Here is a 25,610-nt window from a genome sequence, read left to right on the forward strand (position 1 = left end):
TAACGCCATCGGCTGCCGGTATTCAAAATGGCGCCGATAGCCTTTGCCCTTACTATGTCATAGGGGCTATCGGTGCCATTGGTCGGCCCTGTGACATGGTAGGAGCACAAAAATGTAAAGCTTACTCTATGCTTATGGCCAGGGACACAAGAACACTTAGACTCAGTAAAAGTATAATGTATTTTTATTAATCAATATAAGTGTTCTTGGGAGATGCTGGGTACTGGGTGCCCTTAGTCTTACAAACTGACCAGCATCTCCCTGGATACAGGAAGTGACCCTTGTTTTATAGATAACATTCAAATACAGGAAAAGGATAGAAGGTTCTAGAGATTTGCATGACTGCCCAAAGGATCATTTACATAAGTTGTAATGTCAACTGCATCGTTAACTACCCTGATTGGCTTCCCAGGATGTGTAGCCCATTTCCCATGGCTCTCTTTGTTCTGTTAAACTCTTACTGGACAAGACAATCAACACGTCTGTAGTTATGTTGATTACAAACTCCTGAGAATAGTGCCTGAAGCTCCCCTGTGGTTTTTTCTTTGTGACCCTATGAATAGGCATCACCTGTCTGGTGCCAGCTTGCCTGCTTCTACAGATATCCAGGGACATTCTGTAAGTCACTCAGAGTCCATTCAGCCCAGGCAGACCAAAGACACGCAGAGGCTTCTGGGGATTTCCTTCTCCATGTTGGTTTTCTGTTCAGGCATACTTCTCATTGCTCCTAACATGTGACAGGGGCCGACCAATGCTACTGGTAGCCCCTGTGACATAGTAAGGTCAAAGGCTATCGGCGCTATTTTGAATACCGGCAGCCGAAGGCGTTAGTGCAGTAGATGGCTGCCGGACCCTCGCTGGACCACCAGGGAGTTTTGGCAAGTCTTGGGGGGGGGGGTCAGGAAGGTGGGGGGTTGTAGTTAATTAAATTTTAGCTGGGAAATGAATAAGAATGGAACGCATGAACGGATTAGGGGCCGAATGCAACGTATCTGCCCCCTGACGAATATGAATACCGAATGCAATATATGCGGTCCCTCTGCACATCCCTAATTTAGGGTAAGCTCTGAAATAGCAGATGTAGTGAAGAATCACCATCATCTGAAAAATAACTCTAAAAAGGCTCAGTGAGTGCAGTGTCCTTTTTCTGACTGGGGGAATTGTGTACTTGTATGAGATAATTTTTATGTTTCTTGTGTATACCAGTGAAAAAAATAAATACTGTATAATATCAGCTATGCAATCATTAATTCTGTTATATGTGACTGGATCCATGGTTTAATTTGATTGCTAATTTTAAAATGAGAATATGATTTTATAAGCTCTTGTGGATTAGTGTATAAAATAAATATTTCATTGGATAAAAATAGGATAGTTCAAATTTAAAATACATTTCTAAGAAGAACAATAAGAAGAACAATTTTAGGATTATAAAAGCAAACCAAAACAAGAATTCAGGTCACCTCAAGTAGCTGATGAGGGGAAGAACTAACCAATCCACGATTAAACACCAAAGCAGCCTTCTGCATCAAGAAAATGGCTTTAGATAGGTTATTCTTGTTGGTTTTATTTTTTTGCTCCAGTTCTATAAATAAAAATATTATTAATTAGTTCAAGATATTTTTATCTTAAAGTGATGTGATATTATGCATAAATAAAGCAAAGTTGCTTACCTGTAACAGGTGTTCTTCATAGACAGAACAAATAAGCCTTACATCTGACAGAGTCAAAAAGGAAAAGCTCTTTCAGAGTTCAGAAAAACAAAACGTTTTCTGACCATGTGCATGTGTTCTTGTCAGCTAGCTAAATAAATAAATAAATAAATAAATAAATAAATAATAGATGTGAATTTCCTCAGGGGTGGAAGGTGGGACTATATGGCTGATTTGTCCTGCTGTCTACAAACAACATCCGTTGCAGACAAGCAACTTTGGACAAGTAGGACAATAATCAGTCACACAAGTGGAAACTCCCAAGCTGAGAGATGCATAAAAACATTTCTTATGTTCTTATATCAGTAGTGAAAATATGTAGCCCATATGTTGATAGAGGTTGAGGGGAGACCTGAAGGAATTATTTAAATAAGCTCTTGAGAACTGTCTGGAAAAATTGCTTTCTTAATGTGAAGCAGTAATGAGCAGTGAAGATACAGACAGAAGACCAGGTCACAACCTTGCAAATATCTTCTAGAAAAACAAAGTGAAGATGGGCTAAGGAAGCGGCGGAAGCTCTGACTTGATGGGCCTTCATCTTATTTTGAAGTTGTGTCCTGATTGAGAAGCAATCAGAAATCTGCATGGGTTTTGTAACTGAAAAACCCTGTTTGACTAGGTTTAAAGAAAAGATTAGTTGTGAGGATATTCTGTAAGACTTTGCTCTCCCCAAAAGAACAATAAAGCCCTTCTGCAGTTCAAGTATTAAGTGCCTATTCGCTTTTATTGGAGTGCAGTCTCAGAAAAATACTGGCAATACAATACACTATATTTGATAGAAATTTAGGATGAGTTTTCAAAACGTCTCTGTTGTTTAAAATTTGGGTATATGAAGAGTATAAGACTAGTGCTTGTAACTCACTTACTCTGTCGGTAGAAGTTACAGCTATCAAAAACAAAATCTTCCAAGAAAGACATTTTAGTTTATTTGTGGTTAGCAACTCAAAATGCAATTTCATAAGCTGACAAAGAATTATATTTACATCCCAAGGAATACAGGATTTCTAACTAGAGGTTGAAGGTGATTTAGACATTTCATGAATCTAGCAAATGTAGGTTACTGAGAAATATGAAGTCATCCTAAATTGGGGTGATATGCTCCTTTAGCACTAAGATGAACTCTGACTGAATTATAGGAAAATTAGTTTCTTACCTGATAATTTTCGTTCCTGTAGTACCAAGGATCAGTCCAGACTGCTGGGTTATGCCTCCCCTCCAGCAGATGGAGTCAGAGAAAAGCTGAAAGGGCACCCCCTAGATATACCGGTGTGCCACCTGCGATCCCTCAGTATAATTGATATCAAAGCAGAAGGAAATAATCAATACCTCCGCTGAATAAGTCACCAATTTAATCCAACCACTGACCAGATCAAGTAGAAACAGTGCCCCAAAGGACAGAAAACACATACGTCCCCCATGTGAGTAAACAGAACGGATGCCTCAAAACAAGAGACGAAACTTAGAAGAACTTACCGTATAAGATGCATTAGTACCTATTATCCAAACATGGTAACGTGAAACACTGTGAATAAACCAAGCACACAGACCGAAGTACGAGCGGACTCTCCCGAAAACGACTTGGGCGGACGTCTGGACTGATCCTTGGTACTACAGGAACGAAAATTATCAGGTAAGAAACTAATTTTCCTTTCCTTGTACGTACCAGGATCAGTCCAGACTGCTGGGATGTACCCGAGCCGCCTTAACTGGGGTGGGACCCCGAGAGTCCCGCTCGAATGACGCTGCTTCCAAAGGACTCATCTGACGGACCACGAACACCCAAGCGATAATGTCTATCAAACGTATGCAAGGACTTCCACGTGGCCGCCCTGCAAATCTCCTGGCTAGACACGAACTGGCTTTCAGCCCATGAAGTCGCCAGAGATCTCAGAGAGTGAGCCGTAAGCCCATTAGGGACCGCCTTACCGCAACCAATGTAAGCGGAGTGATTGCGGCCTTCAACCAACGGGCGATAGTTGTCCTGGACGCCTGAAGACCCTTCTTGGGTCCATTCCACAACACAAAAAAGGTGATCCGACCTTCGAAACTCATTAGTTACCTCCAAATATTGCAGAAGGACCCGATGGACATCCAACCGCCTCAAGTCCCGACCTTGAGACGACTGTAGCTCCTACGCCGAAAAAGAGGGCAAATCCACCGTCTGATTAACATGAAAGGTTGACACCACCTTGGGTAAGAAGGAAGGAACAGTGCGGAAGGACACTCCAGACTGAGAAATATGCAAAAATGGCTCCCTGCATGAAAGAGCCTGAAGCTCCGAAACACAACACGCCAACAAAATGGCCACTAGAAATACCGTCTTGAGCGTCAAATCCTTCAAGGTAGCCCTCTTCACTGGCTCAAAAGGGGCCGAGCAGAGCCCCCGGAGCACCAAGTTCAAGTTCCAGGAAGGACAAGGACTCCTCACCTGTCGGACGCAAATTCTGAACACCACGCAAAAAACGTGCCACATCCAGGTGGCACGCCAACGAGGAACCTTCAACCTTGCCCCTCAGGCATCCTAGAACCGCCACCTGAACCCGAAGAGAACTGCAGGCCAACCGCTTCACTCACTGAAGTCTGCCGTAGCGCAATATGTAAGTCACGACACCATAAGTGAAAAACCTTCCATACCCTCGCATAAGTCAGAGTGGTGGAGGGTCTGCGCGCCCGAAGGAGGGTAGATATCACCGCTTCCAAATAACCTTTCTTCCTCAACCGTTTCCGCTCATAAGCCAAGCCGCCAGACAAAAGCGATCCGCATGATCGAAAAACACCGGCCCCTGATGAAGGAGATTTGGGAGATGACCGAGACGCAACGGCCCGTCCACCGCCAGATTAACGAGATCCGCGAACCACGGGCGTCGTGGCCACTCCAGTGCCACAAGAATCACCGGACCCCGATAGGACTCTATGCGTCTCAACGCCTTTCCTACTAGAGGCCACGGAGGAAACACATATAGAAGGACGCGGCTGGGCCACGGAAGCACGAGCGCATCCACCCCTTCCGATCCGTGATCTCGCCTTCAGCTGAAGAAGTGTGCCGCCTTGGCATTTAAACTAGTCGCCATCAAGTCCAAGTGCGGAGTTCCCCAACACTGAGTTACGAGATACAGAGCCACGGTCGACAGCTCCCACTCTCCCAGGTCTAGTTGCTGCCGACTGAGATAATCCGCCTGAATGTTGTCCACGCCTACAATATGGGTGGCCGCGATGCGGGATAGATGGCGTTCTGCCCAGGCCATTAACAATGATGCTTCGGCCGCCACCGGATGACTCTTTGTGCCTCCCTGTCAGTTTATATATGCCACAGTGGTTGCGTTATCCGAGAGAACTCGCTCCGCCTGACCGCGAATCATCGGAAGGAACTGACGTAAGGCCAGACAGACCGCCCTGGTCTCTAGACGGTTGATGGACCAGGTGGTCTGGCACCCGTCGTCACGACTATCCAAGGTGGAGGTTCCAAGTCCACCCCCTTCAAAAGATGTGCCGGGATCAGTCCCCACGCGAGGCTGGACCGGGCCGGCTCCAGCAATTGTAACAACATGCCATACTCCTCGGACTTGGTGTCCCAGCGAGAAAGAAGCGCTGTTTGTAAAGGCCGCATATGCGCAAAGGCCCATGGCATCATCTCCGGAGTAGACGTCATATGACCAATGACTTGTAAATAATCCAAGGCCGTAGGTAGCGGCAGATCCAAAAGGCTGTGAATTTGCGCCATCAGATTGACCCGCCGCTGATGGGCAGGAAAACCTTGCCCAGTGCAGTATGGAATCATGCTCCAAGAAACTCCAACTGCCGAGTTGGTCTCAACTGGCTCTTCACGAAGTTGACTACCCAACCTAGTTTTTGAAGTTGCGCAACCACTAACCGAACCGCTCGCCTGCACAACACTTCCGATTTTGCTCGGATGAGCCAATAGTCTAGATATGGATGTACCAGAATTCCTTGAAGGCGTAGAAAGGCCACGATGACCACCAGAACTTTGGTGAAGACCCTGGGGGCAGTCGCTAACTCGAATGGAAGGGCACAACCAACACCATGAACCTCAGGAACCTCTGATGTCGTTCCTGGATGCCAATATGGAGATACGCTTCGGTGAGATCCAAAGAAGCCAAAAATTTGCCCCTGTGGACGGCCGCAATGACAGACCGCAGTGTATCCATGCGAAAACGGGGAACCTGTAAGGCCCTGTTGACCTGTTTTAAATCCAAAATCAGTCAGAACGTGCCCTCCTTGTCTGGAACTACGAAGTAAATCGAACACCGGCCAGTGCGACGCTGGTTTGTGTCACCGCTACCCTCTTTTTCCGGAGGGCCGCAGGGGGACTCCAGGAAAAGATCCCAGAGCGGACAAGCAAAATCCAATGCGTAGCCGTGACTTACAACTTCGAGGACTCACTGATCCGAGGTAATCTTGACCCATTCCTTCCGAAATAGGGACAACCGACCCCCGATTCGCGGAAGGGAGGAATGGGCCTGCGCGCCTTCATTGTGTAGCCTTGTTAGGGGTAAAAGCCTGCGAGGATCCCGCTCGCTGAGGCCGTCTGCCACGAAAGGAATGTGTCCAAGGTTGCGACCTCGATGCCTGCTGTCTCTGGGGAAAGGCCCCGCCCCTCCCCAGACGGAACCGGCGCTGGCCATGAGATCGACCCCCAGATTTCCGAAGGATCGAGACTGCCGAGGCTTGTCCTCGGGCAACTTATACACCTTGTTGTCCCCCAAGTCCTTGATGAGCTGATCCAGCTCAGCCCCCAAACAACAACTTCCCCCGGAAGGGAAAGGAACCCAAACGGGACTTAGAGGAAGCATCCGCTGCCCATCGATGAAGCCACAACAACCGCCTGGCGGATACAGCAGAAGACATAGTGCGAGCTGAAGTCCTCAGAAGATCATATAAGGCATCCGCTGTGTAGGCACTGCAGCCTCCATGCAATTGGCCTGCTCCACCTCGTGCAGCAGAAGATCCTGGGCTGTAAGCATCTGCTGAACCCAGCGAAGAGTGGCCCGCTGCACGAGGCTGCTACAGACCGCCGCTTGGACTCCTAAGGCCGCAACCTCAAAGATACGTTTCAATAAGACCTCCAATTTTCGGTCCTGGAGATCCTTCAACGCTATACCCCCCTTGACGAGGATGGTAGTATGCTTTATCACAGCCGTGACCGCTGAATCCATCGTGGGAACTTTGAGAAGGTCCAAGGACTCAGTAGGCAGGGGGTACAGTTTATCCATAGCCCTGCTAACCCGCAAGGAGGCTTCAGGAAGGTCCCATTCCTTTGGACACAATCTGCACCAATTTGGGGTGAAAGGGAAAAGTTTGCAGGGGGGGGGGGGGTCCCGAAGGCCCGCCAACGCTAAATCACCCATGGAGGTGTCTGCTTCCTGGTGGGCTGCCGAAAGGTCCAGCCCCTTCAAAACATGCTGTATTATTTTAAAAAAATTCAATTCGTCTTCCCAAATAAACGGAGTACCTGGGTGTCATCCCCCTCCACAGCCACCTGAGTGTCCAAATCACCCTCACCGGCTGTGACTGCACCGTCCACGTAGGGATCCGGGACCTCCTGAGCTGCCGCGGCACCCTGCGGGCGAGGACCCCGAGCCCCCTGTCCCCCCAGCTCTGGCACCGACCTGGGAATCCTAGGAGCCCCCACTCCCCCCAGCCCCGGTGCCGACTTGGGAATCTTCGGGGGAGAAGGTCCATCTGCCTCCCAACCCGCCTCTGCCTCCAAAAAAGTCTTGTGCATTAAAAGCACAAACGTCGATGAAAATAGAACTGACCTGTTACAAGTTTTCCCCGCGGGTCGGGAGGGAGGGGGGGGGCCGAGGAGCCTCGGAATCGGGTGTGCTCTGCGGGCTGAGAGCCAGTGGAGAGGGAGGAGGAGAATCATCCTCCTCCAACGTTGCACGTACTGAGTTCAACGTGCTCAAAATGGCCGCCGCCTCCTTCCCTATGGGAGGCAGGGCTGCCGACCGGGACTCAGCAACTCTCCGGGACCGCGCCAAAGAAGCAGGGGAAGAAGATCTGCGGGCAGCACTCGGCCCCCGAGAGGGTCCCTCGCCCCCGGGAAGACATCGGGAGCAGAGACCCTCTCGGGAGAGTTGCGCCCCCGCCCCCCCCCCCCACAGGCCGTGCAGGCCGAAGAACGCGGCATGCTGATGCAGGAAGACAAACTGCCACAAAAAGCGCGCCAAAAATGTAAATACTGCACCGCTAGTCACAGGAACGCGCCGGGTGAGCCAGCCACCCCCTCCGGAGTCCCGGGACCGATTAATGGCAGGCCGGGGCTGAAATGAAAAGGCTCACTGCCTACCACCAACAGGACTTACGCGGCCGCTGTTTCCTTTTTTTTTTTATAAATGAATAAACAAAGCTTACAAGCCCCCTTCAGAGGAACCTCTGGAATATGTTACAAGTGGGGGGAGGGTGACCGGCCCACCGGTAATCTCGCCCCCTGTCCCCTGGGACTATCCTAGCTCCGGGTAAATAGTGAGAGGGCAGTGCCCTACAAGCCTGCCCTGAAGTTTGTCACCTTGCTGCGCAAAAAAAACACCAATAGACAAGACCAACCTCCCTTAATTAAAAAATAGTTACTTTTTTTTTTTTTAAACTAGACAGACAAAGGAAGGAAGGAAGAAACTAATTGATCTAGTCAGGGTTAATTGAAATAAACAAAACCTGGGTAAGCAATGTAGAAAACCGAGAGATCAGGATCGCAGGTTATACCTCTCAATCTGCTAGAGTCAGAGAAAATACTGAGGGATCGCAGGTGGCACACCGGTATATCTAGGGGGTGCCCTTTCAGCTTTTCTCTGACTCCATCTGCTGGAGGGGAGGCATAACCCAGCAGTCTGGACTAATCCTGGTACATACAGGGAATTTTTAATTCATATTCTGGCTTAAAAGGTATTGGAGCAAAAGGTGGTTCAGGACACTTAAAAAGGGACCTGATTAAAATGTGTACATTAGATAAAAAAATCTTTTCCATTTAAAGTTATAAAATCTTCTAGTGGAGTATTTCCTTGATGCTAAAATTACTTTACTTACTTCTAAAGGTAAGTGCACAGACGAGACTAGCTGACCTTCAACATTCAGGGAGTCAGAGCCAAAGTTTCAAGGTTCAAAATGAGAAGATTCCCATTGTACTGAGTGAATAGGGATGGGACTATTTTAAACCTTATTGGCTGATGAACAGCAAGGCACGGAAACCACAGAAACCAAATCTAGGTCAGGATTCATCAAACTATCGCATGCAATAGGAAGAGGGGCATGTTTTATGGTAATAGCCTATTTATCGCAAAATGCACTATCTTAGCACTTCACAACTCACACAAAGATGAGATTTGTACAATGTTCTCTCAACCTAGCTTGATAGACTCTCTACTTGGGTAGCATCAAGCTAGGTTGAGAGAACACTGTACAAATCTCATCTTTGTGTGAGTTTCCTCACTCCGAAGGACATCAAATCTTCACAAGAGTGTACTGTTCTATTCGTACGTCTCACTCTGAATGTCAATTTGGCCCCTAACCCCTACACTACTATTTAAGCCTCACCTCGATTACTAGGTGGGCCTCATATAGAGGTATAAATACCTAACTACTAGAAGACTTTTATAGCTAATCTATCTCTCTCTCTCTCTCTCTCTCTCACTCCAAATTCATCTATGATGTCCTCTTCATTAAATTGTGGGAAATCAAAGATATTTTTTTTCTTTAAATGAATAGCATGAAGACAGAAAGCAATTTGTAAATACACTGGGTGCTGCCGAGAGGCCAAAACAGAGAAGATCATTCTGATAATGCTTGTTTGTTGAGCCTTGTGGATTTAAATATGTGTGTTGCCATCTCTTAGGGTCCAGAGTGGTCAGCATGCCATTGATTTCTAAATGAGGGAGAATGGTTCCTAAGGAGTTCATCCTGAACTTTTCTTTCTTTAAATATTTGTTGAAATCTCTGAGGCCCAAGATGGGACAGAGACCACCCATTTACTGAAATGAGAGAGTAGAATCCTGTGTTTCTTTGTGATATTGGGACTGGCTTCTTTGCATTTGCTTCAAGAAGAGCCAATAGCTCTTGTTGAAAGAGTTGGAGCTGTTCTGTATTCATGAAGTGATTCTTTGGAGGAAAGGTTTTGAAATTTTTATGATTCCCCTTTGTGCACCCCTTCGTGCATCCCCTAGTTTTAAATATTCCCCTTGTTATCTTTTATCCCTTGTTAACAATTTCTTCTTTATAATTGTTTTACATTTCTGACAAAGGTAATGTATACTTTTTAGTATAATTTGTTGATTGTTCTATGTAACGCTCACAGGCAAAGTTATGTTTTATTGTAAACCGGTGTGATTTGTATTTTATACAGGAATGTCGGTATATAAAAGTTAAAATAAATAAATAATATCCTGGAGGAATGATCTTTAATACCTGTTATTATCAAATACCATAATGGCTGAAATATTGAAGCCTTCCCCCATTGAAAAGCTTTTCAAATCTAATTTAAGATTTTTGTTGACATAAATAAAATTTGGAATGCTTTGCTTTCTTCATAGCTGATTCTACCACCACTGTCTCATGTGGGAGCTGTATATTTTAATGACCACGGCAAGGTTGCATCTTGTATTTAATATCCAATTTCCTTGCAACAGGTAGGATAGATAATGGTATTTGCCACATTCTTGTTTGAAGTTCTTATAGAATTCTATGTACTAGAAATAATAGTATTTGCTTTGTATCCTGGATATATTTTAGGATACTAAATATATCTTCTTTATTTTCTGTCTCTTCTAGTAAAGTAAATGGAATCGCTTTGGATATTTTTTCAAGAAAAGCTGGATACAACATATCCTCCAGCAGAGATGTACTTCTGGGAGAGTGAAGACAAGCATATAAAGGAAGACTGGTATAGTCTTCATTGTCAGAATGGTATGTGAGAGAATCATATTATGATTGCAATTCTTCTGAGAGTCTGACAATATTATAGGAGGTTCTTCTGATTATATCCTTTTCTTGGAGTAAGGTGAACCTTGAAACTTAAATTTTGGATCAGACTGTATGACATTTTGTCTGACCTGATATGGTGGAATAGTAGATTTAATTTCAGATTTCTAGGTCATGGATTCCAAAATAGCAGGCTTTAATTGAGACAGAGAAGGAGAAGAACCAGGAATGTTAATTTTTGACAAAGTCAAGATACATTTTCCTAACGAAGGAGTTTAGCTCCATAATAAGGGAATGAATCCCCATAGGGAATGAATCTTATCATATGATAAGATCTGATTTGATTAACATTTGACCTTAGTGATTAAGTTAACAAGTTATCTACCCTTCTGCCTAAGATTACTCCACATATGTTATCTACCTTTCTCCCTAAAATTACTCCACAAATGAATGTATGTAACACCAATTGATTTCACCTTCACTCGAATTTTCAACTAATCCATCTTAAGTCTTATATTAACAAACACTATGAAGATATCGTTGTAAGCAACACAGTTTATTATTTGTAAACTGATGTGATATACTAGTTCGAATGGCGGTATATAAAAATAAATAAATAGATAAGAAAAGCTATGATTCCAGAACTAAAATTGTCATTTTTTTTTAGATTCCAAATGAATTACATTTTTTGACTGGTCAGCACCTGTATCTGTGCCTTGGTGCTAAGAAGTTGATGGTGTCCACAAGATTATGGTTCTTTTACTAGACAATGGCATCAGCAAGATTTCTGCACCAAGAAATAAAGACATCTTAATTCTGCACATCAAGGCGTCATCAGCAAGTACAATGCTATCTTGGCACCAACCCACTTCAACACTAAATAGTGCAGTTTATCTATCTCAAAGAGGGATGATGTCTGTGCTAAGATTTTCTTGAATTATGGCAATTAGCATGAGAAAACTCTGGGCTTTTTCCTTTATGGACTGGTCTCTCAACTGATGACTGTTTCATTTTCGCTGCATCAGAAGATTGAGGAGAAACGAAAAAGTCTTTGAGTGTGAAACTGCTGAATTTTATGGTTCTGGGACACATTCAGGCAAATGCAGCACAGTTTGGGACATCAAGTAATAGTCACAAACAATAAAGGCAGCGGTAATGGAGATCCATTAAAGACATCTTATAGGAACTTCTGGAACATCATTTGAAGCTTGATTTCTTGTTCACCATTGGAAAGGGAGCCGAAATTTAATAGAAAAAAAGTCCTATTTTGTGGGCAAATAGCAAAAAATGAAAACACTAATCAAATAAATTAAAACAGAAATTAAGTCAAAATTTTGCACACAAAAACTTTTGACAAGAGGCTTAGGAAAGGGAGCAAAATCATGTCCTTTGGCATGAGTCGAAGAAAAAAGAATGAAGAAACTCATGCAATAGCAACTACACATGATCAGAAAAACCTTCTCTAAAAGAGGTTTTCCACCAACATCATCAGATGTTGTCACCCTACTTGTGTGGGTCATTTCATCCTTTTTGTCCATGGAGAAAATATTGTTTTATTGGCTTGTCCTATGGCTTTGTAGCAGCACTACATCCTGCTATGCAGAAGGAACAGCTAGCTTGCCAACAACAAAATTCAAATTCATTATTTATTTATTTATTTTATTTATCGAGTTTTATATACTGTCGTTTGGTTTCGCCATCCAAACGGTTTACAAAGTTTCGATGTTTAACAGAGTGTCCAAAAAATTCACGTGCTTGTTAACATAGTTATTGTAGGCATTATAAACATATACTTAAAGCTGAATTTTAAAAGCCCGGCATGCGCCAAAATTAGGGGATTCGTGAAGAAGTCAGGCTTGTGTGCGCCAACCATAATTTAAAAAGCACCCTTTATGCGTGTAAATGCCACAGCATGCACATCTCAAAAGTTTCCAAAAAGGGGCAGAGTATGGGTATGGTCTGGGTGAGGCGTGGGTTTTTCGGGGCCTGGCTAAGAGATGTGCGCGTAAATTCTTAAGCACCCTGGTAATCACCGAGGTCTCCTGCCACGTAACTTTACTTCTGCTATGGATGATGTGCAAATGATAAAATAAAAGGATCGAGCCATTTCTGAGGGGCTTAAAGGGTCTGGGGTAACTGGGGGGAGTATAGGCTATCAAAAGAGGAGGGTTGGAGGATCTAGCTGTTAAGTGGGTGAATTGGTGGACGAACTGGTAAACTGGGAAATGCGTGGGCACGTGTCCTTTTTAAAACCTTCCAACTTACGCAGTAGAAGTGGGATTTGCGTATCTATGCACATGCCCAGCCAGGCTATTTTATAACTTGGGCACATATACGCATATATGCACACAAGTTAAAAAATAGCCGCATCCCTGGGTGTAGGCCGATGCACACATATAAATGTGCACCTGTGCACTGGTTTGAAAGTTACCATCTTAGATTTCAGTATGTCTGGGTGTTGTGGTCTATGGATAGAAGAGAGTTTGAGCATGCCAGGAACTGATTTCAAAAGAAAAAATAAAGCAATTTCAAGTTTTAAACTTGGTATCACTGTTCTGTATCAACAAGGGAGTTTGGATTATAGTGTGCCACTGCCACATGGAAGTTAAAAGATAAAATGGGGTGGAAAAAGAAGAAAGATCATTTAATTTAATAACAAATTTACATTCTGCATATTTTCACATATTAATACTCAGTTAGTACCTTTTAAAAAACTGCTGTTCTTCAGAGATTGATAAGAAGGTTGCTTTTTAGGCTTTCCAATTCTGACATCATCTGTTAGATAAGGTAATAATAATTTGTCTTTTAAAATTACAAACAACAATATTGGGCACAATTAGGCAATCAATGATGTGAAAGGTCCCCCTGTAAATATACTTCTTTAAAATCACTGTGACAGCACACATTTATATAGAGGGACCTTTGAATTTAGAAAATTTAATACTTTATACAATGGCTAGGAGAAAGGAAACAATGTGATCATTACTGCATCCATCAATTTCACTCAGTTCACTATGGTTACACATCAGTGGTACTAACATGGCACAAAGAATAATAACCTCATCTTGTAGCTTTGTGGCACTCAAATTAAAACAGTTACACAAAGTAAAATAACCCTTATTGCATGCCAGCTGTAATTACAAATTAACAGGTTAATTAATATTTTTAAATACAGTGGTTTTGATTTTATTGGCTAATGAACAAATAATATAGAAGGCTATAAATGGAGGCATTTTCTCTCATAAGAACATAAGAAAATGCCATACTGCGTCAGACCAAGGGTCCATCAAGCCCAGCATCCTGTTTCCAACAGTGACCAATCCAGGCCATAAGAACTTGGCAAGTACCCAAAAACTAAGTCTATTCCATGTTACCATTGCTAATGGCAGTGGCTATTCTCTAAGTGAACTTAATAGCAGGTAATGGACTTCTCCTCCAAGAACTTATCCAATCCTTTTTTAAACACAGCTATACTAACTGCACTAACCACATCCTCTGGCAACAAATTCCAGAGTTTAATTGTGCGTTGAGTTAAAAAGAACTTTCTCCCATTAGTTTTAAATGTGCCCCATGCTAACTTCATGGAGTGCCCCCTAGTCTTTCTACTATCCGAAAGAGTAAATAACCGATTCACATCTACCCGTTCTAGACCTCTCATGATTTTAAACACCTCTATCATATCCCCCCTCAGTCGTCTCTTCTCCAAGCTGAAAAGTCCTAACCTCTTTAGTCTTTCCTCATAGGGGAGTTGTTCCATTCCCCTTATCATTTTGGTAGCCCTTCTCTGTACCTTCTCCATCGCAATTATATCTTTTTTGAGATGCGGCGACCAGAATTGTACACAATATTCAAGGTGCGGTCTCACCATGGAGCGATACAGAGGCATTATGACATTTTCCGTTTTATTCACCATTCCCTTTCTAATAATTCCCAACATTCTGTTTGCTTTTTTGACTGCCGTAGCACACTGTACCGACAATTTCAATGTGTTATCTACTATGACACCTAGATCTCTTTCTTGGGTTGTAGCACCTAATATGGAACCCAACATTGTGTAATTATAGCATGGGTTATTTTTCCCTATATGCATCACCTTGCACTTATCCACATTAAATTTCATCTGACATTTGGATGCCCAATTTTCCAATCTCACAAGGTCTTCCTGCAATTTATCACAATCTGCTTGTGATTTAACTACTCTGAACAATTTTGTGTCATCTGCAAATTTGATTATCTCACTCGTCGTATTTCTTTCCAGATCATTTATAAATATATTGAAAAGTAAGGGTCCCAAAACAGATCCCTGAGGCACTCCACTGTCCACTCCCTTCCACTGAGAAAATTGCCCATTTAATCCTACTCTCTGTTTCCTGTCTTTTAGCCAGTTTGCAATCCACGAAAGGACATCGCCACCTATCCCATGACTTTTTACTTTTCCTAGAAGCCTCTCAGGAGGAACTTTGTCAAACGCCTCCTGAAAATCCAAGTATACTATATCTACCGGTTCACCTTTATCCACATGTTTATTAACTCCTTCAAAAAAGTGAAGCAGATTTGTGAGGCAAGACTTGCCCTAGGTAAAGCCATGCTGACTTTGTTCCATTAAACCATGTCTTTCTATATGTTCTATATGTTTCTATATGTCCTGGCACTGAAGTCAGGCTAACCAGTCTGTAGTTTCCCGGATCGCCCCTGGAGCCCTTCTTAAATATTGGGGTTACATTTGCTATCCTCCAGTCTTCAGGTACAATGGATGATTTTTACTAATAGGTCTGAAAATTTCATTTTTTAGTTCCTTCAGAACTCTGGGGTGTATACCATCTGGTCCAGGTGATTTACTACTCTTCAGTTTGTCAATCAGGCCTACCACATCTTCTAGGTTCACCGTGATTTGATTCAGTCCATCTGAATCATTACCCATGAAAACCTTCTCCATTACAGGTACCTCCCCCAACATCCTCTTCAGTAAACACCGAAGCAAAGAAATCATTTAATCTTTCCGTGATGGCCTTATCTTCTCTAAGTGCCCCTTTAACCCCTCGATCATCTAATGGTCCAACTGACTCCCTCACAGGCTTTCTGCTTCGGATATATTTAAAAAAGTTTTTACTGTGAGTTTTTGCCTCTACAGCCAACTTCTTTTCAAATTCTCTCTTAGCCTGTCTTATCAATGTCTTACATTTAACTTGCCAATGTTTATGCTTTATCCTATTTTCTTCTGTTGGATCCTTCTTCCAATTTTTGAATGAAGATCTTTTGGCTAAAATAGCTTCTTTCACCTCCCCTTTTAACAATGCCGGTAATCGTTTTGCCTTCTTTCCACCTTTCTTAATGTGTGGAATACATCTGGACTGTGCTTCTAGAATAGTATTTTTTAACAATGACCACGCCTCTTGGACATTCTTTACTTTTGTAGCTGCTCCTTTCAGTTTTTTCTAACAATTTTTCTCATTTTATCAAAGTTTCCCTTTTGAAAGTTTAGCACGAGAGCCTTGGATTTGCACACTGTTCCTTTTCCAGTCATTAAATCAAATTTGATCATATTATGATCACTATTGCCAAGCGGCCCCACCACCGTTACCTCTCTCACCAAGTCCTGTGCTCCACTGAGAATTAGATCTAAAATTGCTCCCTCTCTCGTCGGTTCCTTGTCTCTATATATATATAAAATGTAACAGTTTAACATTTCATACTAACTTTTCTACACTGTATAACATTCAAGATCCTTCCTGTGAGAAACTGCCCTGTGGTGTTTTGGTGATCTAAAACCTATGACAGCCACCAGTGATGTACAGAAGCTGCATGCATGCATCTGAAGGGCTATGCTTGTAAATTTGGCAGTCCTACTTTGCCGCAAAGTTCTATGTCACTCATACATAGTAATTATTATTATAACTATAATATATTCCTGACAATTATTTTTATATGGTGTTCTAAGGCACTTAAGTTTGTGAATTTCAGAATACATGCAAATCACACATCATTTATAGTAGAGAAAACAAATATACATCTTTCTAAAAAAAACACAACAAAAATAAGTGAAATAGCATAAGAACATAAGAATGGCCCAGCTGGGTCAGACCGGTGGTCCATCTGCTTAGTATCCTGTCTCCAACAGTGGCCACAATCACCAGATGAAAACTAGAGTTCATCTAAGGCCTCTCTAAGGTTCTATAAAAGTCTGAAGCCACTTGGTCTCTGCTCAATCTCTAATAGTTGTTTATGTCCTTGTCTTCCAAAAATACATCCATACCTCTCTTGAACACTGCTATGCTGCTTGCTGTAACTACATTTGGCAGCAGCAGATTCCACAGGTTAACCACCTTGGCTGGAAAGGGATACCACAAATAAACAATGACGATAATGAACTACCTTCTGACTAAAAAACTACCTTCTTGTGTTCAGTCTTGAAACTGTTAGCATACAGTTTCATCGGATGCCCCCTCCTTCTATTTTTTTTGAACAGTGTAAACAACTATTTGCTTGTGGTTTGTTTCCTTACTTTACTTTCATGATCTTGTAGAACATGTGTTTGGGGGGCGTGGTTTAGCATTCGATGCGAACGGACGTGTAGCCGGAGGGCTCCGCTCCCCCAACCGCCCAAAACCCATCAAAAGCTGGCGAAAAAATCCGGGATTCTTACTAAAATACACAGCTTCCACTCCGCAGTGGAAACGCTATTTTTTCGATGTCTACCAAGCGGAAACCCGCCGACCTCCGGCATTTCTCCTACAGCAAGCTGCTTCCCGAAGCTGAACAAGATGGCGGCGATGCAGCAGGGCTCACCGCGGGAGATGAAGCTGATTCAGCAGCTTTCACCGGCTCTGCCACGGATCTGCCTGCTGCTCCGGCAGAGGCATCTATTACCCGAGCTGAGCTTCGTCAGTGGTTCATGGACATGAGGGGGGATCTTAAACAGCATAAATTGGACATCATGGCCTCCATTGCAGCCCTTAAAGAGGACTTGGCAGCATTGGGAAACCGGGTGGATGAGGTAGAAACCCGGGTGGACTCGCAGGGGGATGCCTTAAATCAGTTGCAGACTCAGTCATTGCAACAACATTCCGAAATTATAGCCCTCCAGGAGAAACTGGAAGACCTGGAAAACCGGAGTAGATGGAATAATCTTCGCTTCCGTGGGGTGCCGGATAGCCCAGAATACTCTGATGCCATGGCGGTGGCCCTACAAATTTGCCAACATGTGCTCTCATTGGGTCGGGAGACCTTGGATGATGCACAGCCTGCAGCACCTAACGTGCATCTGGAACGTGCCCACAGAGCGTTAGGCCCTCGCCGGGACCAAAGACCAAGAGACATTGTACTTTGCCTCCATAATTACACGCTGAAGGAACAGATTCTCAATATTTCACGCTCCCAGAAGGAAATACTGTGGAACAATCATCATATCTTCATTTACCAGGACCTTGCTCCAGTCACCCTAAAAAAAAGATATGATCTGCGGGAAGCTACGCTCGCTTTGCGAGCTAAGAATATCAAGTATCGATGGACATATCCCTTTGGACTGATGTTTCAAGTACTTGGAGTGACTTATAAGATCAAATCTATCAAGGAGGCACTAGAGGCTTTTAATAAAGCGAATATTCCCGCATCCTTTCAAGTTCCCAAGATGGCGCCTACGCAGGGCAAGCTGGACCAGGCACCACGATGGCAGAGAGCGGATAGAGGCGGAAAAAGACTCCGGAGACAGTCTGATGCCCGCAGGTCTCCACAGTCGGATCAGGGTTAATAAGCCACCTGGTGCTGCTTGGTAGTAACCTGGATGGAGTTCATTACACTTTGCCTGTTTTTACATGCAGTAGAACTCTGGGGACTGCATATTCATGATTTCTTAGGCACTGATAGTTGGTTGCAGTGCCTTAATTTCTGAATATGATGCTTAGGTTGATCTCTTTGCTATATTCTGTTTCAAAAATGGGTTGCAAGTTTTAGATTACAATTGTTTACCATTAGCAGTTGGGCGGGGGGGGGGGGGGAGTGATGGCTGCTGTCTGTGAACTGTTGAATGTACAAGGCCTCCGATATTAGAGCATCCCACGGGCAGATGGAGGGATGCTATAGGACTGTTGGGGAATACACTGGGATCATATTGTCTAATCTTGGTTTTTGGGAGGGGCTGGGACACATGGGATTATTATCACTTATCTTTAGAATTCTTAAATGGCATGGGGACTTTTTGCCCGGTTTGGAGGCTTATATTTCCCTATAAATGATGGCTACTAAGATTCTTTCCCTCAATGTGAAGGGGTTGAATACTCCTAGAAAGCGTCTGTTATTCTCTCGAGAACTCCAACGGCAGAGGGTGGGAGTAGCATTTATACAGGAAACGCACGTGAGAAAACATCACGAACGCTTGTTAGTTTTCCCTCAATATTCTACTTGCTATTGGGCGGCAAGCTCTAAGGCAAACAAATATGCGGGGGTGGGGATCCTACTCTCTGATACCTTTGTGCATGAAGAATTATTTCACATAGTGGATCCACAAGGCCGGTTTATTCTCCTAAAAGTTAGGGTGGGTAAGTGTATATTTACATTTCTAAATGTGTACTTTCCACACACTGACCAAGTAGCTTTTTTGGGACAGTTGGACGATCTTCTTCAAAAGCACTTAGAGGGTGACTTAATCCTTGGGGGTGATTTTAATGCTACATTGAACCCTGCCCTGGATAATAGCACTGGCATAGCTCCAGCCACTAAATTTCGGGCGCAGTGGCATAAGTTTTTGAATACCTGGAGTATTATTGATGTCTGGAGGAGGAGGTACCCACACTCTAGGTCATATACTTTTTACTCTAATCCCCATAACACATACTCCAGAATAGATTACCTCTTTGTCTCTACCCAATCCCAAAATAGGGTTCACAAAGTGGAGATTGAACCTATAACTTGGTCTGACCACGCCCCTATTTGGCTTGAGATCTCTATTCAGGACTCAGCTAAAGGGTACAAACCGTGGAGACTTAATGATGGTCTCCTTAAAGATCAGACCTTTGTCCTTAAAATGGAGCAGCAGATGGCACATTATTTTCAGGAGAATCGCACAGAAGGTATGACACCCCTGGTTCTTTGGGACTGTTCCAAGGCGGTTGCTAGAGGGATATGTATCTCTCAGGCGACATATTGTAATAAGTTACGGGAGCGTACTAGACTTACATTATTAGATGAATTGCGCACTTTAACTCAAAAACACAGCTCCACCTCTTCTCAATCTGTCTATTACAAGATTTTAAAAATTAAGGGTCAGCTCCGATCTTTAGATGATGGTGCCATTAGCCATCATTTGCTTTTACTGCGTCAAAAATTTTTTGAAGGGGGTAATAAAGCGGGCCGTTATTTGGCACACCGGCTGCGAGCTGCTAGGGCTCGGACGGTGATAGCTAAAATACATACCGGCCAGGGATCACCTCTTACTACATCAGAGGATATAAGGCACTCATTTACGGAGTTCTATTCTCAGTTATATGCCAAGGATAATTCCATCACAAATGCAGATATTGATCATTACTTAAATTCTGTAGTATTACCTACTCTTACAGGACCACAACAGGAGTTCTTGGATAAGCCCATAGAACAGCAGGAGGTGCTTGAAGCTATTAAGCACTTGAAACCGGGGAAGGCTCCTGGCCTCGATGGTTTTACTGGTACATATTATCGTAAATTTGCCAACACCTTAGTGGGCCCACTGACAGAATCGTTTAACTCCCTCTTACTCGGGGCGTCTCTTAGTAGGGACACCAATACAGCGGGTATCACTGTACTGCCTAAGCCGGGAAGGGACCCTACTCGATGTAGTTCTTATAGGCCTATTTCCCTCATTAACATTGACTTTAAACTCTTGGCCAGAATATTGGCTGTTCGACTCAATGGGGTACTACCTGGCTTAGTCCATAATGATCAGGTTGGGTTTGTTCCAGGGAGATTGGCGGCAGACAATGTTAGGAGGATCGTTGACATCATTGATTTGGTTCAATCTGATGGGACACCTGCGGTTCTCCTCTCACTGGATGCTGAGAAAGCATTTGATTTGGTGCACTGGCCGTTTTTATTTAAAACCTTACAACATATGTCATTTGGTCCCTCGTTTATAACTTGGATACTGAAGTTATATGAACATCCATTTGCCCGAGTTAAAGCTAATGGGAGCTATGGTGATCCATTTGAGATACTAAGGGGTACTAGACAGGGGTGCCCGCTCTCCCCCCTTCTGTTCGCTTTATTTTTAGAACCATTCACTACGACAATTAGAGGGGCCCCAAACATCATTGGGATACAAAAGGGAACATGTTTTTGACTGGATTGTGCATATGGTAGGTTTACCCAGAATGAGTGGAGGCACTCCTGAGGAAAGATTTGGGAAGTATTCTGTACTTATGCGCATACTTTTGAATTTTCATAAGTATGCCAACAGTAGCCACAATCACCAGATGAAAACTAGAGTTCATCTAAGGCCTCTCTAAGGTCATATAAAAGTATAAGCTGACATAACATCTACCGGTATATACTTTTGAGTATACAAATAAATTTTAATGGAAAATATGTGTGGATGTTTTAGCAGATGAAATATATATAGGTATAGGTACATTTGGTGAGATAATTTTCAGCACGGACTTATACACCCAAGTCTGCTTCAAAACTGGTGTCATTTATACGCATTATTTGCCAGCTATGTTATTTTACGACTGTCTGCAAAAGTGCAAAGCCTGCAGGTAATTTTTATGAAAACTACTCCAGAAAAACTATCCACACACATTTACACCTACTATGAATGAGCAAGTAGATTTCTGGAGAAATATTATGTATATGCATTTGAAAATGCAAAAGTATGCATATATATATTCCCCCCTCCCCCAACCTCCCTCTCCCTCAGGAATTGCGGATAAAAGTACATATAGAGAAATCCTACATGCATACTTTTACCTATATATAGAGTGGCCAATTTTTAAAAAGTCCATTTCTGCAGGTAAAGCACTGTTTTATTTATTTGGGTTTGGGTTTTTTTTGTTACATTTATGGCCCACACAGTCACCATTAAATATAAGATAGGCTTCCTCAAAATCACAAAATAATAAAAGCAGAAATGACTTTGAAAATTACTTGTTAGTGGTAAATTTTATAACAGCCCACATAAATTTAATGGTAAATAGATAGATAAGTTACATCAATTTTCAAAGAAACTTATGTGCACAAAGTTGCTTTGAAAATTATCCCACCAAAACTACCTACCCACATTTATATCTGCTATTATGTGAGCAAAAATTATTTGGGAAAATTTATGCACAATCTTTTAAAAATGAAAAAAGTATACACATAACTACAAACCCCTTGATACGCGCCCCATCCGCTCCCGTCCCGCACACGGGCCTGCTAACCTTCATGGTTCCACGGCAGGTCCCAGGTCGGCCTCCCTAGCGGCAGCTGCTAGAACTTCCAGGCCCAGGCGTCCTGTGACCTTCTACTGCGAACCAGGCCTCATGCCGGAGCTTGGCGTCTTCCGTGCTGCTGGCCACACCTAAGCGCACGCGGACCACCCGGCCTCTTGTAGGGACAAGGGCGGGTCTTTGCTCCGCAGCGCGCCCTGATTGATTCTCCTTTATAAGGAAGTCCCTGCCTGCACTTCCTTACCTTGACAATCGGGTCGGTTGCTAGATTGTCTCTGCGCTTGTTCCTGCTCCTGTCTTGTTCCAAGTCTCGTTCCAGGATCCTTCTGTTCCAGTTCTGTTCCTGCTTCCTAGTTCCAGTGTCCTCCTGTTCCTGTTTGTTTGTTCGTCTCCCCAGGTAGTACCTCCTGACTGACTCATTGGTACTGACCTCTGCTTGCTTCTTGACCTGTCTGCCTGCCTGCCTTCTGACTCCAGTCTGTTCCTCGACCTGCCTGTCTGCTGCCTGCCTTCTGACTCCAGTCCGTTCCTCGACCTGCCTGTCTGCTGCCTGCCTTCTGACTCCAATCCGTTCCTCAACTTGCCTGCCTGCCACCTGACTCCTTACTCCAGCCTGCTACTCGACTCTTCTGCCTGCTGCCTGCCTCCTGACCTCAGCCTGCCTGTGACCTCGCCTGACCTCCGGTACCTGACCTCTGCTTTGTTGACCACTCCTCGGACTGACTCCTGGACTCTGACCCCTGCCTGTTCGACCACGTCTCCAGATTCTGGCTTTGTTCCTAGCCTTGTCATCTCCTATGCTGTTCTGGTCCTCCTTGCTCCATCTGACCTCCAGTCTCGAACCTAACCATGCTCTCCTCCTGTCTGTGGGCACACCGGACTTACACTCTCCCAGGAGACCATGCAAGGCCCACTTAAGTCCAAGCGGCCCGAGTCCCTACAGGCTCCTCCCGGGGGGACCTAGGGCTTCCAGTGGTGAAGCTTTCCCTAGCCTCTGTCTCTACCCGTGCTCCACCCCCTGGAGGCAGTTCCCTCCTGGTCCCTACCAGGAGGCGCATCTCCACTGCCTCAGGACAAGGGTCCACCCTCGAGTGCAACACCCCTCTCAGTCCTGTCTGCTTTGTCCAGGTAAGCATACACGCATACATGCTGATATGCTTACGCTTATTTGCATATTGGGAGGATAATTTTATATCAGGCCATTTCCGCAGGTAAAGCACTATTTTACCCAGGGAAATGCCTTTGAAAATTACCCTCTGACACTTTTTAAAGAATGCAGAGAGGTTGCAGGCTCATTGGTACTTTGTTCCTGAAGACTGCAAGCCAATTTTTAAAGTGAAACTCCCATGGAATTTCCCTTTAAAAATCCATAGCAGCCAGTGCTGGTGGGGAGTCAATACTCCTTATACTGTGTGAGTATAAAGAATACTGGGTAAAGTGTTAAAAATAGGCCCAGGAGCAGTTACTTTTGTGAACGGAGACTTTACCTGGGGCCAGAGCTACAGCTGCTTCGTTTCCCGGTCCCCCTGACGTCATTGGGAGGGGCCGGCGCCCATATAATCGGCGATACTGTGGTGAGCAAACTGCAGTTACTTTTGTGAACGGAGACTTTACCTGGGGCCAGAGCTACAGCTGCTTCGTTTCCCAGTCCCCCTGACATCATTGGGAGGGGCAGGCGCCCATATAATCGGCGATACTAGGCGCGCCTTAGTCGCGGGTGCGCGCGGCTTTGTCCGGCTTAGTCCGGAATAGGACGGAGTAGCGGTGGAAGAGTCTCAGTGACAAAGTGACTGCCAAGTGAGAACACAAGATAGCAGATTTTCGTGTAAGTAGGATTGCAGATACTTTGTTTTCTATTATTATCTAATGCCTCACACCAAGAGGAAGGGAAGGGTGAGAGGAGAACCCCCGACCCCGATTACTCCAGTCCCACCTCAGTTATCTATTGGATCCTTCTTTACACGTAGTGGTATAATGACTCCGGGTGGGCTTCCAGATATGGGTGTTAGTGTTGAGCAAGCACATATCCCACTGGATTTGAATACATCTTTAAGCCCCAGAGAGCCCGAGACTCCGATGCCACCGAACCTTGCCCAGTCTCCAGTTTTGAACGACAGGAATCAACCTAAGTTGTTGGAGGATGCCGTTTCTATCGGAGGAAATCTGGAGAAAGAAGGGGCAAGACCAAAAATTAGAGGGAATTCTAATGGAAAAAATGAATTCCCCCTAACATCTACACCTACGGGGCACAACGAGAGGACAGAGGCCTCTGATAGGAGGAATAAACCCTGCTCTCCAGGAACAGTGAGTTTTTTGGATAACTCAAAAGTGTCTCAGTCACAGCCTGTTACTCTTGAAAATGTTTGGACTACATTAACCGATTTAAAATTAGTTATTTTGTCCTTGAATAATACTGTGTTAGATATGCAGAATCAGATATTGAAAGTGGAACCAGAAATGTCTCAACATGGAGAAAAAATTGTAAGATTTGAAAATCAAGTTGAACAAATTGAAAAGATTCAATTAGGTCTGATTCAGGGGGAACTTGTGAATAGCAGGAAAATTGAAATGGTAGAAAATGCATCAAGATATAACAACTTAAGAATTCTTAATTTCCCCAATGTTAAACTTTTATCACCTTTTGAACAGTATAAAAAATTTATGGTAGAGAATTTATTATTAGATATAAGTGAATTACCATCTATAGAGAAAATCTTTGTTATATCGACCGGGAAAAGAAAGAACGAGGTCTCACAGCAAAATGTAAAACCACCAAACGAGATAAATAATCTTACTGCATTTCTAGAACAATCTATGTCTGACCAGGTAGATTTTAGGGGAACATTGTGTGTGAAATTTTTAAATAGTTTAGACCGGGATAAGATACTTAAGCTGTCTTTAAAAAATAGAGATAAATTGTTCCTAGGTCAGAAGGTTTGGACCTTTCCTGACATAACAAAGAATACTCAAATTCGTAGAAGGAGTTTCCTTCAGATGAATCAGGAATTAAAAGATTTGGGAGCACAAAGTACAGTTTACTACCCAAGTAAATGTGTTGTAAAATATCAACAAGAGAGGTATGTGTTTTTAGATCCTATTGAGTTAAGAAAATTTGTTGATGCTAGATTATCCCTCACTGGTTCCAAATCTCGGCACTGTAGTAGATGTACCACAAGTTTCCTAAAAATTTTGAATTGCCTGTAATTGCTCAAGTGAATGCTATCTTGGTTCTTTATTTTCTTTATAACAGGGAATGTTCTTATTTAATGAGAAAATAGGTTTCATTAAGATACTTTAAATTGTTTGCTTCTAAGATGTATTAGCTTAAACTTAAAGTCTCAAGTGGCAATTTTCTTCTTTTGCCTCTACCTATGTTTAAATGGCAAGCCGTAATTGCTGTCTGTCTGTATGTAAAAATTATTGGCATAAATAAAAAATTAAAAAAAAAAAATAGGCCCAGGAATTTCCCTCTGGGAAAAGTATGCATGCTGCCAACAACGTGTTAGGATTGTGGACCCTTCGGCCGGCTGAGACTGCGGGTGTTGTGCTGTGGACGCCCACAGTGGGTGTT

General features: G+C 43.6%; 1 protein-coding gene across 1 annotated transcript in view; it reads right to left on the reverse strand.

Annotated features, from left to right (window-relative positions):
- CFAP54 (cilia and flagella associated protein 54) overlaps positions 1–25,610 on the reverse strand; it is a 1,106,494-nt gene that overhangs the window by 874,912 nt on the left and 205,972 nt on the right. Inside the window, exons 18-19 of the mRNA XM_029597529.1 lie at positions 13,347–13,418; positions 1,464–1,585 (exon numbers count right to left, since the gene is read on the reverse strand). Of these exons, the coding sequence (XP_029453389.1) occupies positions 1,464–1,585; positions 13,347–13,418 (194 nt within the window). The remainder of the gene's footprint in view (positions 1–1,463; positions 1,586–13,346; positions 13,419–25,610) is intronic.

The sequence above is a fragment of the Rhinatrema bivittatum genome, chromosome 4 (assembly GCF_901001135.1).
Source record: "Rhinatrema bivittatum chromosome 4, aRhiBiv1.1, whole genome shotgun sequence".
NCBI lineage: Eukaryota > Metazoa > Chordata > Amphibia > Gymnophiona > Rhinatrematidae > Rhinatrema > Rhinatrema bivittatum.